General features: G+C 44.4%; 1 protein-coding gene across 2 annotated transcripts in view; it reads right to left on the minus strand.

Moving 5' to 3' along the window:
- The window catches only part of baz2a (bromodomain adjacent to zinc finger domain, 2A), a 49,388-nt gene that overhangs the window by 26,999 nt on the left and 10,063 nt on the right, over positions 1 to 12,326 (minus strand). For both annotated transcript variants that reach the window (XM_039746566.1, XM_039746567.1), the window contains exon 3: positions 8,716 to 9,276. In XM_039746566.1, coding sequence (XP_039602500.1) covers positions 8,716 to 9,276 — 561 coding nt within the window. The remainder of the gene's footprint in view (positions 1 to 8,715; positions 9,277 to 12,326) is intronic.

Raw genomic sequence — 12,326 nt, forward strand, 5'->3', positions numbered from 1 at the left:
CAGCACAGCGAAGCCGATCCTGTTCTCACAGTGATGATATCTCGCACTGCCACCTGCTGGATTCCTCCAGATTTATGTAAAGTATGCGCGCAGGTATAAACGGTCAAACACTAGCGTCCGCTGCGGCATGCGTCAAGTCGCGTGAAGCATAACCCCGCATTTGAAGGATTCAACCCTCAGAATTGATTCTTTTCTTCACTAAATGACAGCCAAACAGAAATGAGATGTGAAACGAGCCAACAGATGACCAGCTAAACTGGGGCTTCAAACTCCTGCCAATCTCTTAACGAGAAGCGGTTATTTAATCCCATGGCTTGTTGCTGCTCTCATTCTGCCACAGCACACATTTCCAAAACTGTTTTCTATTTTTTCTAAGAACACTGTCAAAATGTTTTGGTGACCTGAGAGATCAGCCTTACTGAGACCTTCTCCTTTCTTTATTTCCACATATTGTGTGATGGGCACAGGTGAGCTGGTCATGTGGTGGCTTGTTTTGAGTCTCTTTATTGTTTGGCTGCTAATTAAGGAAAAAAGTAACAACTAAGGGGTCTGAGTCAAGCTAATTATAAGAGATAATTAGCAGCAAAAACTGGTCACTAATTAAGAAGACGGTAAGAATGAAAACCTGCAGCCACTGCGGCCCCCCAGGACTGGAGTTTGACACCCCCTGCTCTAGAGTCTACGCTCACGGTCAGCAAATCACATAAATGCACGTTCAATCAATCCACGACAATGGGTCTCTCTCTCTCTCTCTCAGGGGGTCACGTAGTCATTTTCTATGAGTAAGCATGCCAAGTAAATATTATAAACTTTGTTGACAATTCAAGTTACAGACCATATTTGATTTGACTGCCACCTCATACAGTGGAACCTCGGGTCATGAACGTCATCCCGACCAATACCCCCAGGCCGCCAGATGGAGCCCTCCCTGCAGCATGCCAGCAGGGAATCATGGACAGCGGAGTTTTTCTTTACAGCCCTGCTGGATATCCTGGGGTCCAACAGAGGACGCTATAACCCGGAAGTACGTCTTAGTCACAGCGACAGGAGGAATGACGTACTTCCAGGACGAGGAGAAGACTTTTGATCTGACCCGGAAGTGCTAGGAAGTCACATGGACTGAGGGTTCAGAAGCACTTCTGGGTCACGGACTATAAAAGACTGTGGGAGATCCCACATGAGTGAGCCGAGCTGGGTGGCAACGCGTCTGGGAGTGGAGGATTACTGTTATTGTGGAGTAATCTTGTTTATTATATGAGTATAGTGGAGTGGAGAGTGCTTTGTGCACATATTTGTCTAAATAAAAACATTTGGACTTTTATCTGGTGTCTGGTCTGAGGGTTCAAGGGGACGACAGAGTCCCCTATCTGTCAGAGTACAAATCAGGTTACGACCAAAAAGTTTGCCAAACTTTTGCATCTGTTCACGACCACACACTCGGGTGACGAGCAAGCCAGTGTCCCTTGCGGTTCGTATGCGCCGATGATTTCCGCACGTGCTCAGTCTCTCCCTGTACATTGTTCTCGGTCAGACGTGCTGTTATAATAAGTTTGTTATAATTATAACAATATTAATGTCACTGTCTCAGTAAAACACTTTTAAATGATTCATTCACTTGTGCTAGGCGCTGCATTTAGAATCCACTAGTTTAGCAGTTTGGAAAATGAAGGGAACAACTGCGAGGGTAGGCATTGTGCTATTCTTGTATTTTTGGAGGTAGGGGTCGAGTCCTTTACTTTCCTTGTTTGGAGACCACAGAGGACAGGCACGTGGAGCAGCCAGTATAGAAAGAAGGCTTGGACAACTGCCAAACACTTCGAAGTCGATGGACGGGAGATTATGTCATCCGTCTGGAAAATCCTATCAGCACAGTGACAAAATGTCGTCATGGCTTCCTGTCGTCTGTAATGTCGTGTAAATCGTCATTAAAGAAAGCTAAATTATTCATTCTTATGCGATTGTTAGCGCCGTATCACTTTGGGAGGGATAGCGCCTTTTACATTATATCTATATAGTTTCTGGTTACTTACAACGCCGCAATTTAAAAGAACTTATTCCAACAAGGGAGCTTTTGCTTTTAAAGGAAACACGTGCGTGCATTCGCAGTGAACTCTTTGTGCTCTTATTTTGTGTGCTTTTGCATTCATTTTGCAGTTAACCACGGCCTCTAAGCAAGTGAATAGTGGTAGTGTTGGTGAGAAGAAAGGTTCGAAGAAAATTGAAATCGAATTAAAGAAAGAAATTATTGAGAAGTATGAGCGTGGCGTTCGTGTTACGGATCTTGACAAGAAGTCAAAATCTACAATTTCGACAATTCTAAAGCAGAAAGAGGCCATTAAAGCAGCTGATGCTGTAAAAGGAGTTACAGTGTGAACCAATCAGAGGCCTCAAGTGCTGGAAGAGGTGGAAAAACTGTTAGTGTGGCTGAACGAGAAGTGACTTGCAGGGGACAGCACAAGTGAGGCAATAATATGCGAGAAAGACAGGAAGGCTCATGGTGATTTACTGCAAAACTAGCCTTCTACGAGTGGCTACTTCTTCCTCCTCACTTCCTTCATGCAGGAACTCGACTCATGCAAGGTTAGTTTTCTTGGTTGTTTATGGTTAGTTTTTGTACAAATTAAGGATTTTTCAAATTTTCCTTTTTTTCCCCTATGCTTAAAACTCCTTAAAAAAAGTGTTTACAGCGAGCGGTTCGTAAGGCTGTAGCGTGAACTCTTGTAATGTTACTTTTCTCTGTTCAAGGTTTTCTCAGTGTTATTCAATGTTTTTACATTTAGTTTACTATTAGTGACTGGGAGCCGATCAAATCGGGCTCCAAATTCTACTTTTGTGAAGTCCATACCTTCTCTGCAAAGAATTCTTTGGTTTTTTAAGTCGTTGAAATGATTTTATCATCATGGCACTGATTTGTGCTCTAAATAGACCGATGTAATGAAGAGCTTCCTGTTTAAACGGGGCTGCGAGACGTGAACTCAGCTCTTCGGCGCACCTCATTTGATTTTTTCTGGCAAACAAATTTTGAAAACAGACCGTATTTTACGACTCTAATCAGAGTCGGAGTAATAATTATGTTGCCGTGGTCATTTTAGATCTGAGATCGGCTAACATTTAAACAATGACCGTTGTTAATACCCAGGCGTCATTACTCAGTTTGCCAACAGATGTCAGAAGGATGGATGTGAAAACCAAACTGCCCAAAGATAGATTTTGACGTGCGATACGTTCTAAATTACTTTCGGTTCCGGACCTGCGGAAGAGTTGATGTCAGTCCTGGAAAGTACGCCCCACCAAAGCAACGTTCCAAAAACCAACCGAACTTACTGTTATCTACTCGAACCAACACCGACAAACTATACTCGGCCGTCCAGCGGCGTCACTGAAGCATTCAAACATTCTTAGCCAATCATTCAATACTGTGTCCGCGTTTGTCACGTTATGTTCTAATGACAGAGGCAGAGTGCCATTGCAAGGTTCTAACTTGTATTGAGTCGAGGTATTCACACAAACACCATACATACAGATACTATCAAATTATATATGTGGTGTGAAAAACTATTTGCCCCCTTCCTGATTTCTTATTCTTTTGCATGTTTGTCACACAAAATGTTTCTGATCATCAAACACATTTAACCATTAGTCAAATATAACACAAGTAAACACAAAATGCAGTTTTTAAATGATGGTTTTATTATTTAGGGAGAAAAAATCCAAACCTACATGGCCCTGTGTGAAAAAGTAATTGCCCCCTTGTTCAAAAATCACCTAACTGTGGTGTATCACACCTGAGTTCAATTTCCTGATTACTGCCACACCTGTTTCAATCAAGAAATCACTTCAATAGGAGCTGCCTGACACAGAGAAGTAGACCAAAAGCACCTCAAAAGCTAGACATCATGCCAAGATCCAAAGAAATTCAGGAACAAATGAGAACAGAAGTAACTGAGATCTATCAGTCTGGTAAAGGTTATAAAGCCATTTCTAAAGCTTTGGGACTCCAGCGAACCACAGTGAGAGCCATTATCCACAAATGGCAAAAACATGGAACAGTGGTGAACCTTCCCAGGAGTGGCCGGCCGACCAAAATTACCCCAAGAGCGCAGAGACGACTCATCCGAGAGGTCACAAAAGACCCCAGGACAACATCTAAAGAACTGCAGGCCTCACTTGCCTCAATTAAGGTCAGTGTTCACGACTCCACCATAAGAAAGAGACTGGGCAAAAACGGCCTGCATGGCAGATTTCCAAGACGCAAACCACTGTTAAGCAAAAGAACATTAGGGCTCGTCTCAATTTTGCTAAGAAACATCTCAATGATTGCCAAGACTTTTGGGAAAATACCTTGTGGACTGATGAGACAAAAGTTGAACTTTTGGAAGGCAAATGTCCCGTTACATCTGGCGTAAAAGGAACACAGCATTTCAGAAAAAGAACATCATACCAACAGTAAAATATGGTGGTGGTAGTGTGATGGTCTGGGGTTGTTTTGCTGCTTCAGGACCTGGAAGGCTTGCTGTGATAGATGGAACCATGAATTCTACTGTCTACCAAAAATCCTGAAGGAGAATGTCCAGCCATCTGTTCGTCAACTCAAGCTGAAGCGATCTTGGGTGCTGCAACAGGACAATGACCCAAAACACACCAGCAAATCCACCTCTGAATGGCTGAAGAAAAACAAAATGAAGACTTTGGAGTGGCCTAGTCAAAGTCCTGACCTGAATCCAATTGAGATGCTATGGCATGACCTTAAAAAGGCGGTTCATGCTAGAAAACCCTCAAATAAAGCTGAATTACAACAATTCTGCAAAGATGAGTGGGCCAAAATTCCTCCAGAGCTGTAAAGACTCATTGCAAGTTATCGCAAATGCTTGATTGCAGTTATTGCTGCTAAGGGTGGCCCAACCAGTTATTAGGTTCAGGGGGCAATTACTTTTTCACACAGGGCCATGTAGGTTTGGATTTTTTTCTCCTAAATAATAAAACCATCATTTAAAAACTGCATTTTGTGTTTACTTGTGTTATATTTGACTAATGGTTAAATGTGTTTGATGATCAGAAACATTTTGTGTGACAAACATGCAAAAGAATAAGAAATCAGGAAGGGGGCAAATAGTTTTTCACACCACTGTATAAGGATTACACTGTGCATTCTATGGTATAATTAACAATTTTTGTGCTTAAAAATCTTTAAAAATATATATTTACATAAAGTTCGTACAGTCTGGAATGGATTAATTGTATTTACATACAATCCTTTGGGGGAAATTACTTCAGGTCACGACCAGATCGGGTAGCGACCAGAGTTTTGGAACGAATTACGGTCGTGACCCGAGGTTCCATTGTATGTGGGACCCCCCATCTAGGGGATGTTCCTGATCTGTGCCCGATGTTGGATGGATTGCAGCTTTCCTAGGACCCTACACAGGACAAGCAGGTTAGAAAATGAAAGGATGGATGGATGGATGGATGGATGGATGGATGGAGGACAAGCAGGTACTTCCTGTAAACAGAGAGCGGCCTGGCAGTTAAGACTGGAATATTATTGGCTTTTACATTAAAGAAAGTGAAATCCGAAGAGTCACCCTGTGCATGGAGAGGAAGAGCAGATGTGCATGTTGTGCAGCCAAAGAAAAGAGAGGCCCGACTTTGGCAGAGGTTAAATGAGAAGCAGCTAATCAGTTCAGGACGCTTCACTGTGTCCTTCACTTAAGAGAGAAGCGAGTGTGGATGGGGAGGGAGCTTGTGTTCATAAAAAATTAAAAAATGAGAAATAAGAACAGATAGAGACAGAGAAGAATTTGTCCTCATTGCTTAGCAAACAGCAGGCCTGTTAGCTAAAGAAACAAATTGCTGTATTTTACAGTTAAACTCGTTAAACGTGTTAGCCTTCTGTCTCCTTGATGAATATCGTATTTATTAGAACTGCAGCTTGTAATTATGCCAAGAATTGTATTTGCTTTGATGCCACACGTATATTGGGAGGTTTAACTCGTTGGAAATTGCGCATTTTAACGAGACTTTATTTATTTTAGCATTCTCTGTCATCACTTACCAATACGATACGACTACAGAATTTAACTGTGTTAATAGAAAATGAAGAGGTAACACATGTGGGTCTTACAGTTTAACCCTAAAAACACCAAGGTTAACACTTGAATATAAAACATAAAGCTACCTTCTACATGTCTGGTGATGCAGCAGCTTTAAGTAAGAAATGTAAAACAAATCACAATGTCCAAGAAAACCTCATCAGAAACCTCATCCCTACTTATGTCAACACCCAGGCATGACAAGCCGACAGAAGCCACACTCTCATCTCCTCTCGGCCGCTAGACCTGCCCCTGTGCTGTGCGCCAGTTAATGGGGGGGGGATCAGCCTTGTGACTACAAGAACAACTTCATTTTTCCTTTCCTATTTAAAACTCTATGGCCACCTCAGAGCTGTTTATTTTGTAACCTCTCGCGTGACCTCTGACCCCACGCAACACAAAGTGACCCGCTTCAGTCTGTCAAGGCTCCACTTAAAAACACACTTCTACAGTACTTTTACAGACTTTTTTCAAAACATGGCAGGATCTAATCAGTAATATTTTAAAATAAGTTCATAAAGCACAGAGAATTTATTAATTTAGGTATTTTTACAAGCCTTAAATTTTACACCATTTGGCTTGCTCTCTCTCAGGGGTGGGGATCGATCTGTTCTTAACATAATTCTTTTTTTTGAAAAAACTTGATTGCTATGTATTGATTGTAATAAAATTAATAAATAATAAAAAAAAAAAAAAAAACACACTTCTAGAACCTTCCGAGTGGATATCAAATGATTACCAAGGCATAGGACTCCAAAGCTCTAAGCGAACGCTGCTAACTCGGCGGGTGACACGGAGAATTGCCTAAAGTGTCTGAGCTCCACGTTTATATACACACTACTCAAAAAAATGAAAGCAGCCCTTTGGAATCCAAGTATCGCATCAAGTCAAGTGCTCAGTTAAGTAGCCGAGGGGCTTGTTCATCAGTGTACTAGAGAGGGGCCACAATGAGACGACCCCCAAAACAGGAATGAATGGGTTAACGGGTAGAGAGAGGGAGGCCAGTGACATTTTTCACCCTCATCCATTTTGTCACTCATTTTGCATTTGGCTACGGTCAGTGTCACCACTGGTAGCATAAGGACATACCTGGACCTTACAGAGGTGGCACAGGTAGGATGGCACATCAGTACTATGTGGCATTGCCAGAAGGTTTGCTGTGTCTCCCAGCACAGTCTCAAGGGCATGGAGGAGATTCCAGGAGACAGACACTGGGAGGGCTGGACCGGGCCCCTCGTAGAAGGTCCTTAACCCACCAGCAGGACCCTCCAGTATCTGCTACTTTGGTCAAGGAGGAACAGGATGAGCACTGGCAGAGCCTACAAAATGACCTCCAGCAGGCAGGCAGGCCACTGGTATGAACTTCTCTGAGCAAACAATCAGAAACACACTTCATGAGGGTGGCCTGAGGGCCCAATGTCCTCTAGTGGGCACCATGGAGCTCGACTGGCATTTTCCATAGAATACCAGAAGTGGCGCCCTGTGCCTTTCACAGATGAGAGCAGGTTCACCCTGAGCGAAAGGGTCTGGAGAAGCCATGGAGAACGTCATGCTGCCTGTCGCATCGTTCATCATGACCGGTAATGGGGGTCAGTGATGGTCTGGTGTGGGAGGCATATCCATGGAGGGACACACAGACCTCTACAGGCTAGACAACGGTGGGCACCTTGGCTGCCATTAGGTATCGGGATGAAATCTTTGGACCCATTGTCAGACCCTATGCTGGTTCCTCCAGGCGCACGACAATGCCCGGCCTCATGTGGGATGAAGGAACTGATCCCATTGACCACACCCAACCTCACTCTCCTGGCCTCAACCCAATAGAACACCTCTGGGTGGGACATCATGTTTGGGTTCATCCGACGCCTCAGACTGTCCAGGAGCTCAGTGATGCCCTGGTCCAGATCTGGGAGGAGATCCCCCACAACACCATCTGTCATTTCATCAGGACATTGTCAACCATTTGGAGTTGCTGCAATGACATTTCGGCCAGATGGACTCACCAGCCTGCCTTCCTTCCTGCCACCTCATTTGTTCCCTTTGATTTTCGGGGTGTCCCTCTGCCGGTTGATCATTTTCATGTCCATCCTGTCGTTCCCCACACATCACCATATCAGCAGAGATGGCCAGCAGGAGTTTTTTTCCCCCCCTTGAGGTCTCATGTAAGGTGGTCCCTTCACGTTTTTGAGCAGTTTACTTGTATGTTTATATGTATAAAGCCCTCAGGACATCAACTGTGTGACCCCCTACTGTTGGCTGACCTTTTAACATGAAGTTAATTTCTTTTTCCTCATTTTTGAGTTGTATTTACTTTGCGAAAGCACTTTGTACGAAACCCTTCTTATAAATATGACAACACTTCCAGCTTTGGGAAAGTGTGCAGTATGGAAAAGACACTCAGTTTTCACCGACTCCCCAAGCCAGTTCGTCTGACCACCCTGTCTTTTGCACCCACCCATGTGACTGGATTTCCCAGCTTCCATGCTGTCCAGAAGCAAAGAACAACATGGGACACTGCCGGCGTCATTATTCAGGGCATTAATAAAATTAAAAAGAAATACATAAATAAAGACTAATGGGACCTGCCCTCCCCACAACCAAAAAAAAAAAAAGAAGAAGCCAGTACCTGTGTCACTGGGAAGAACTCCTGAGTTTGTCGGTGGACCAGTCTGCAGCCCTCCGCTGACGGGGCAGCTGAATGGAGAGGTGGGTTCAGCTTCTGTGAGCTCGGAGGTAAAAGTGTCCCGAGGTGAGCGGCTGACCTTCGGAGGCGGAGTGTGTAATTTGCTAAAAGCAGGAATGCCATTAGTCACTGGGCCAGGGTGCAGTTGCTGGGGGGGTGGTCGTAGCTGGCTCTGGTAGGACTCGTGTGAAGAGCTGGAGTTGTAACCAAGGGTGTTCTGTGGCTGGTCAGCGCCACTCCAAACCTGAAGCTGCCCTCCAAGTTCATGTGTGACGCTAGGGGAGCTCGTTGGAGGCTGGTGGTCGGCATCTCCATTTAAATGGCATTGTTTAACATCGGGCGCTGAAGCCCCAGAATCCTCCTGAGAGAACTGGCTCTGGGTGAACAGCACATCATAGGCCATATCAGAGTTCATCAACGGGTAGGAGGCCACAGGTGTGGATGGAGAAGCACTGCTGCAGACTACAGTACTGATCCCATTGACATTCAGGTCCCCATTCAGGCCTGCAGATGGGAGCAAAACACAAGAAAAGCATAAAAGGCCTGACGTGCTTAACACAGGAGACACTATCAACAAAATCAGAACGGACTCCATGGTCAAAGATTTAGACCTACAAAGTAAACAGACAAAAGGCACTTGGGTTGTATGTAAAGAGGAAAGGCTGGAGGAGGAAAAGTCACTTAAAAAGAATAGTCAACCAAAAAAAACACACATTTGAAATTCAATTCAATTTTTGAGGAAAGACTGAAACACAAGAGCGGCGCAGTAGTGCAGTGGCGGCAATGGTGCCTCACAACAGCGAGACTGGGGCTCAAGTACCAGGTGCTCCCTGCATGCAGTCTCCATGTCTCCCCCTGTGTCTGCACCCACAGCCCAGAAACATGCGGGTCAGGTGGACTGTCCCCTGGTGTGTGTGTGTGTGTGTTAAAGATGTTAAGGACAATGTTAAGGACAGAAAGGTAGAGCACAAAACTGTTAACGAGGTGACAAGTGGTTGTTCAATCTGTAGATACGGTTGAAGAACACGCGTGGAGCCAGTTGTGGTTACTGTGCTCCAAAAAGACACGGCCTCAGCACACAACCAACAGTAAATGAGAAGAATTTGGGGGGCACATCCTGCAAACATCAAGAACACACTTTACAAAAGTACCGATCACACATGACAAATAAAAACTTCAGCTTTACAGTTTACCGGTGTGTGCCTTCAAAACGCCATCTGCACTGGCACAGCGTACCAAATTCCTTAGCAGAATCTGTAATGAGAGCGTTACACACAAGCCAGCCTTCTTTTCTTGTCTTTACATGCACACCACTCTTAAGATTTGTTGCCTGAAAGCCGCAGCCACATCACCTCCCGGTGGCCCATTTGAAATGAAACGTTCTGCGTCCACACCAGGGCTGGGCAGCTGAAACTCATACTGCGATTACACGGACCCAAAATACTGAATACACCTTCAAGTTTGAAAAGACATGGGGTGGGTGTGGGTGTGTGTGTGGCAGAAAAGTAATGAGACTGATTTTTTATTTACCCAAGTTTTTCTTTTTTTCAAACATCAATGTTATCCCCTTCAAAGTAGTTCCCTTGGGCAGCGACACACCGATGGAGACGTTGTTCCCACAGTTGGTAGCAGAGCTGGAAGTCTTCAACCGGTGTGGTCTTCAGCATGTCCGTTACACTCTTTTGGATGTTTTCTAAAGTCCCGAAATGACGTCCTTTGAGGACATTTTTCAGTTTAGGAAAAAGGAAAAAGTCCCACGGACTGAGGTCAGGTGAATAAGGGGGCTGGGGAACCACAGGAATGCCTTTTGAGGTCAAAAATTCTGTTATGGAGAGAGAGGGCAGTGTGACATGGGGCGTTGTCATGATGGAGCATCCATTTGTCTGCAATGTCTGGTCTCACGCGAATGACCCTTTTTCTGAGCCTTTCAAGGACGTCTTTATAAAAAACTTGGTTGACAGTTTGTCCTGGAGGAACAAATTCTTTGTGGACGATTCCCCTTTTGTCAAAAAAACAAATCAGCATTGATTTGATCTTCGATTTGCTCATTCGAGCTTTCTTTGGTCGAGGAGAGTTTGCAGTGTGCCACTCCTGACTTTGCCTCTTGGTCTCAGGATCACACTTGCCGATTCTCCAAGCTTAACACAAAATTCCGCTGTTCCATTTTGCGTGACGCACAACCAAAAACACAACTTCGCTAATAGCAGTCACAAAAATCACATAGTTAACGGAAGGAGTTGAAACTCGCACTGAGCTATGGGAGGGTACTGATACACGTGCTCTTCAAGGACAACAGCGCAGCGTTGCCAGATCGCTTGCAGTGTTGCCAGTCTCATTACTTTTCTGCCACACCTCGTGTATATATATAGTAAAAAGCCCGGGGCCCTAAAAACTATTGAAATCATCAGAAAAAAATTCAAATGTAGAGATGTCAGGTAATTGAAAGGAACTACTCTGGGCGTCTCTCTCCTAGGATGAGTCGTTTTACCAATGTGCTTGCATTGTTTGCGCATTAGCAGCAGGTGGAAAATTAAAAGGAATACCGTTTTGCCAATGTTAGTGGCTAAGCGACTTTGTCTTTCTTCAGAGGTTTCATTTTGATGATGTGTTGGCATTCACTTGTGTTATTAGCAGCTAAGCACGTTTTCTGTTACCTCAAAGGTGGAGCCCTCACCCCGACTCTCCTCTCTGGACCAGACAGACAGGCAAACTTCCATGCATAAACGATTAGATAGATAGATAGATAGATAGATAGATAGATAGATAGATAGATAGATAGATAGATAGATAGATAGATAGATAGATAGATAGATAGATAGATAGATAGATAGATAGATAGATAGATAGATAGATAGATAGATAGATAGATAGATAGATAGATACTTTATTAATCCCAAGGGGAAATTCACATAATCCAGCAGCAGCATACTGATACAAAGAAACAATATTAAATTAAATAGTAATAAAAATGAAAAGAATTAAAATAAAATTAATGTATATAGAGAGAGAGATAGATAGAGAGGACCCCCTTTGACACTGGATCCAGCAGAGCAGCCATGGGATGCAAACTACGTCCCCCGGAACACTTGGTGGCAGCCCCCCCTTGCCACTATCCTGGAACACTGGATCTCATCCCTGTTGTACTCCGTGGCCACCGCCAGGGGGAGCTGGAAGGCTACCGGAGCCCGTGTGGGTGGTAACACAGCCACAACTGAAGTGCAACCTAATTTTGGTTAACTGCTACCTGAAGCAGTTCCGGGTGGGCTATAAAGGGAGCCTGCGGCCAATACTCAGGGCACCAGATTCGGGAGGAGGAGGAGGACAAAGCTTCCTGGGAGGAGTGGAGGAAGATGAGTGACTTTTGTGGTGTGGTTCTCTTTTCTTTTGTGTGTCTTTTGGGGACTGTGCAGTAGCTGAGGGACACGAGGAAGATGTGATCCCCAGCAGAAGAACAGAATAAATATTTCTGTTTGCTTTAACCTGTGCCTCTGTTGTCAGGTTGGCACCAACAACCAAGCTTGAGGCGGAGTGGTGGCTCTGAGGCTAGGGATCTG

The sequence above is a fragment of the Polypterus senegalus genome, chromosome 3 (genome assembly GCF_016835505.1).
Source record: "Polypterus senegalus isolate Bchr_013 chromosome 3, ASM1683550v1, whole genome shotgun sequence".
Classification (NCBI taxonomy): domain Eukaryota; kingdom Metazoa; phylum Chordata; class Cladistia; order Polypteriformes; family Polypteridae; genus Polypterus; species Polypterus senegalus.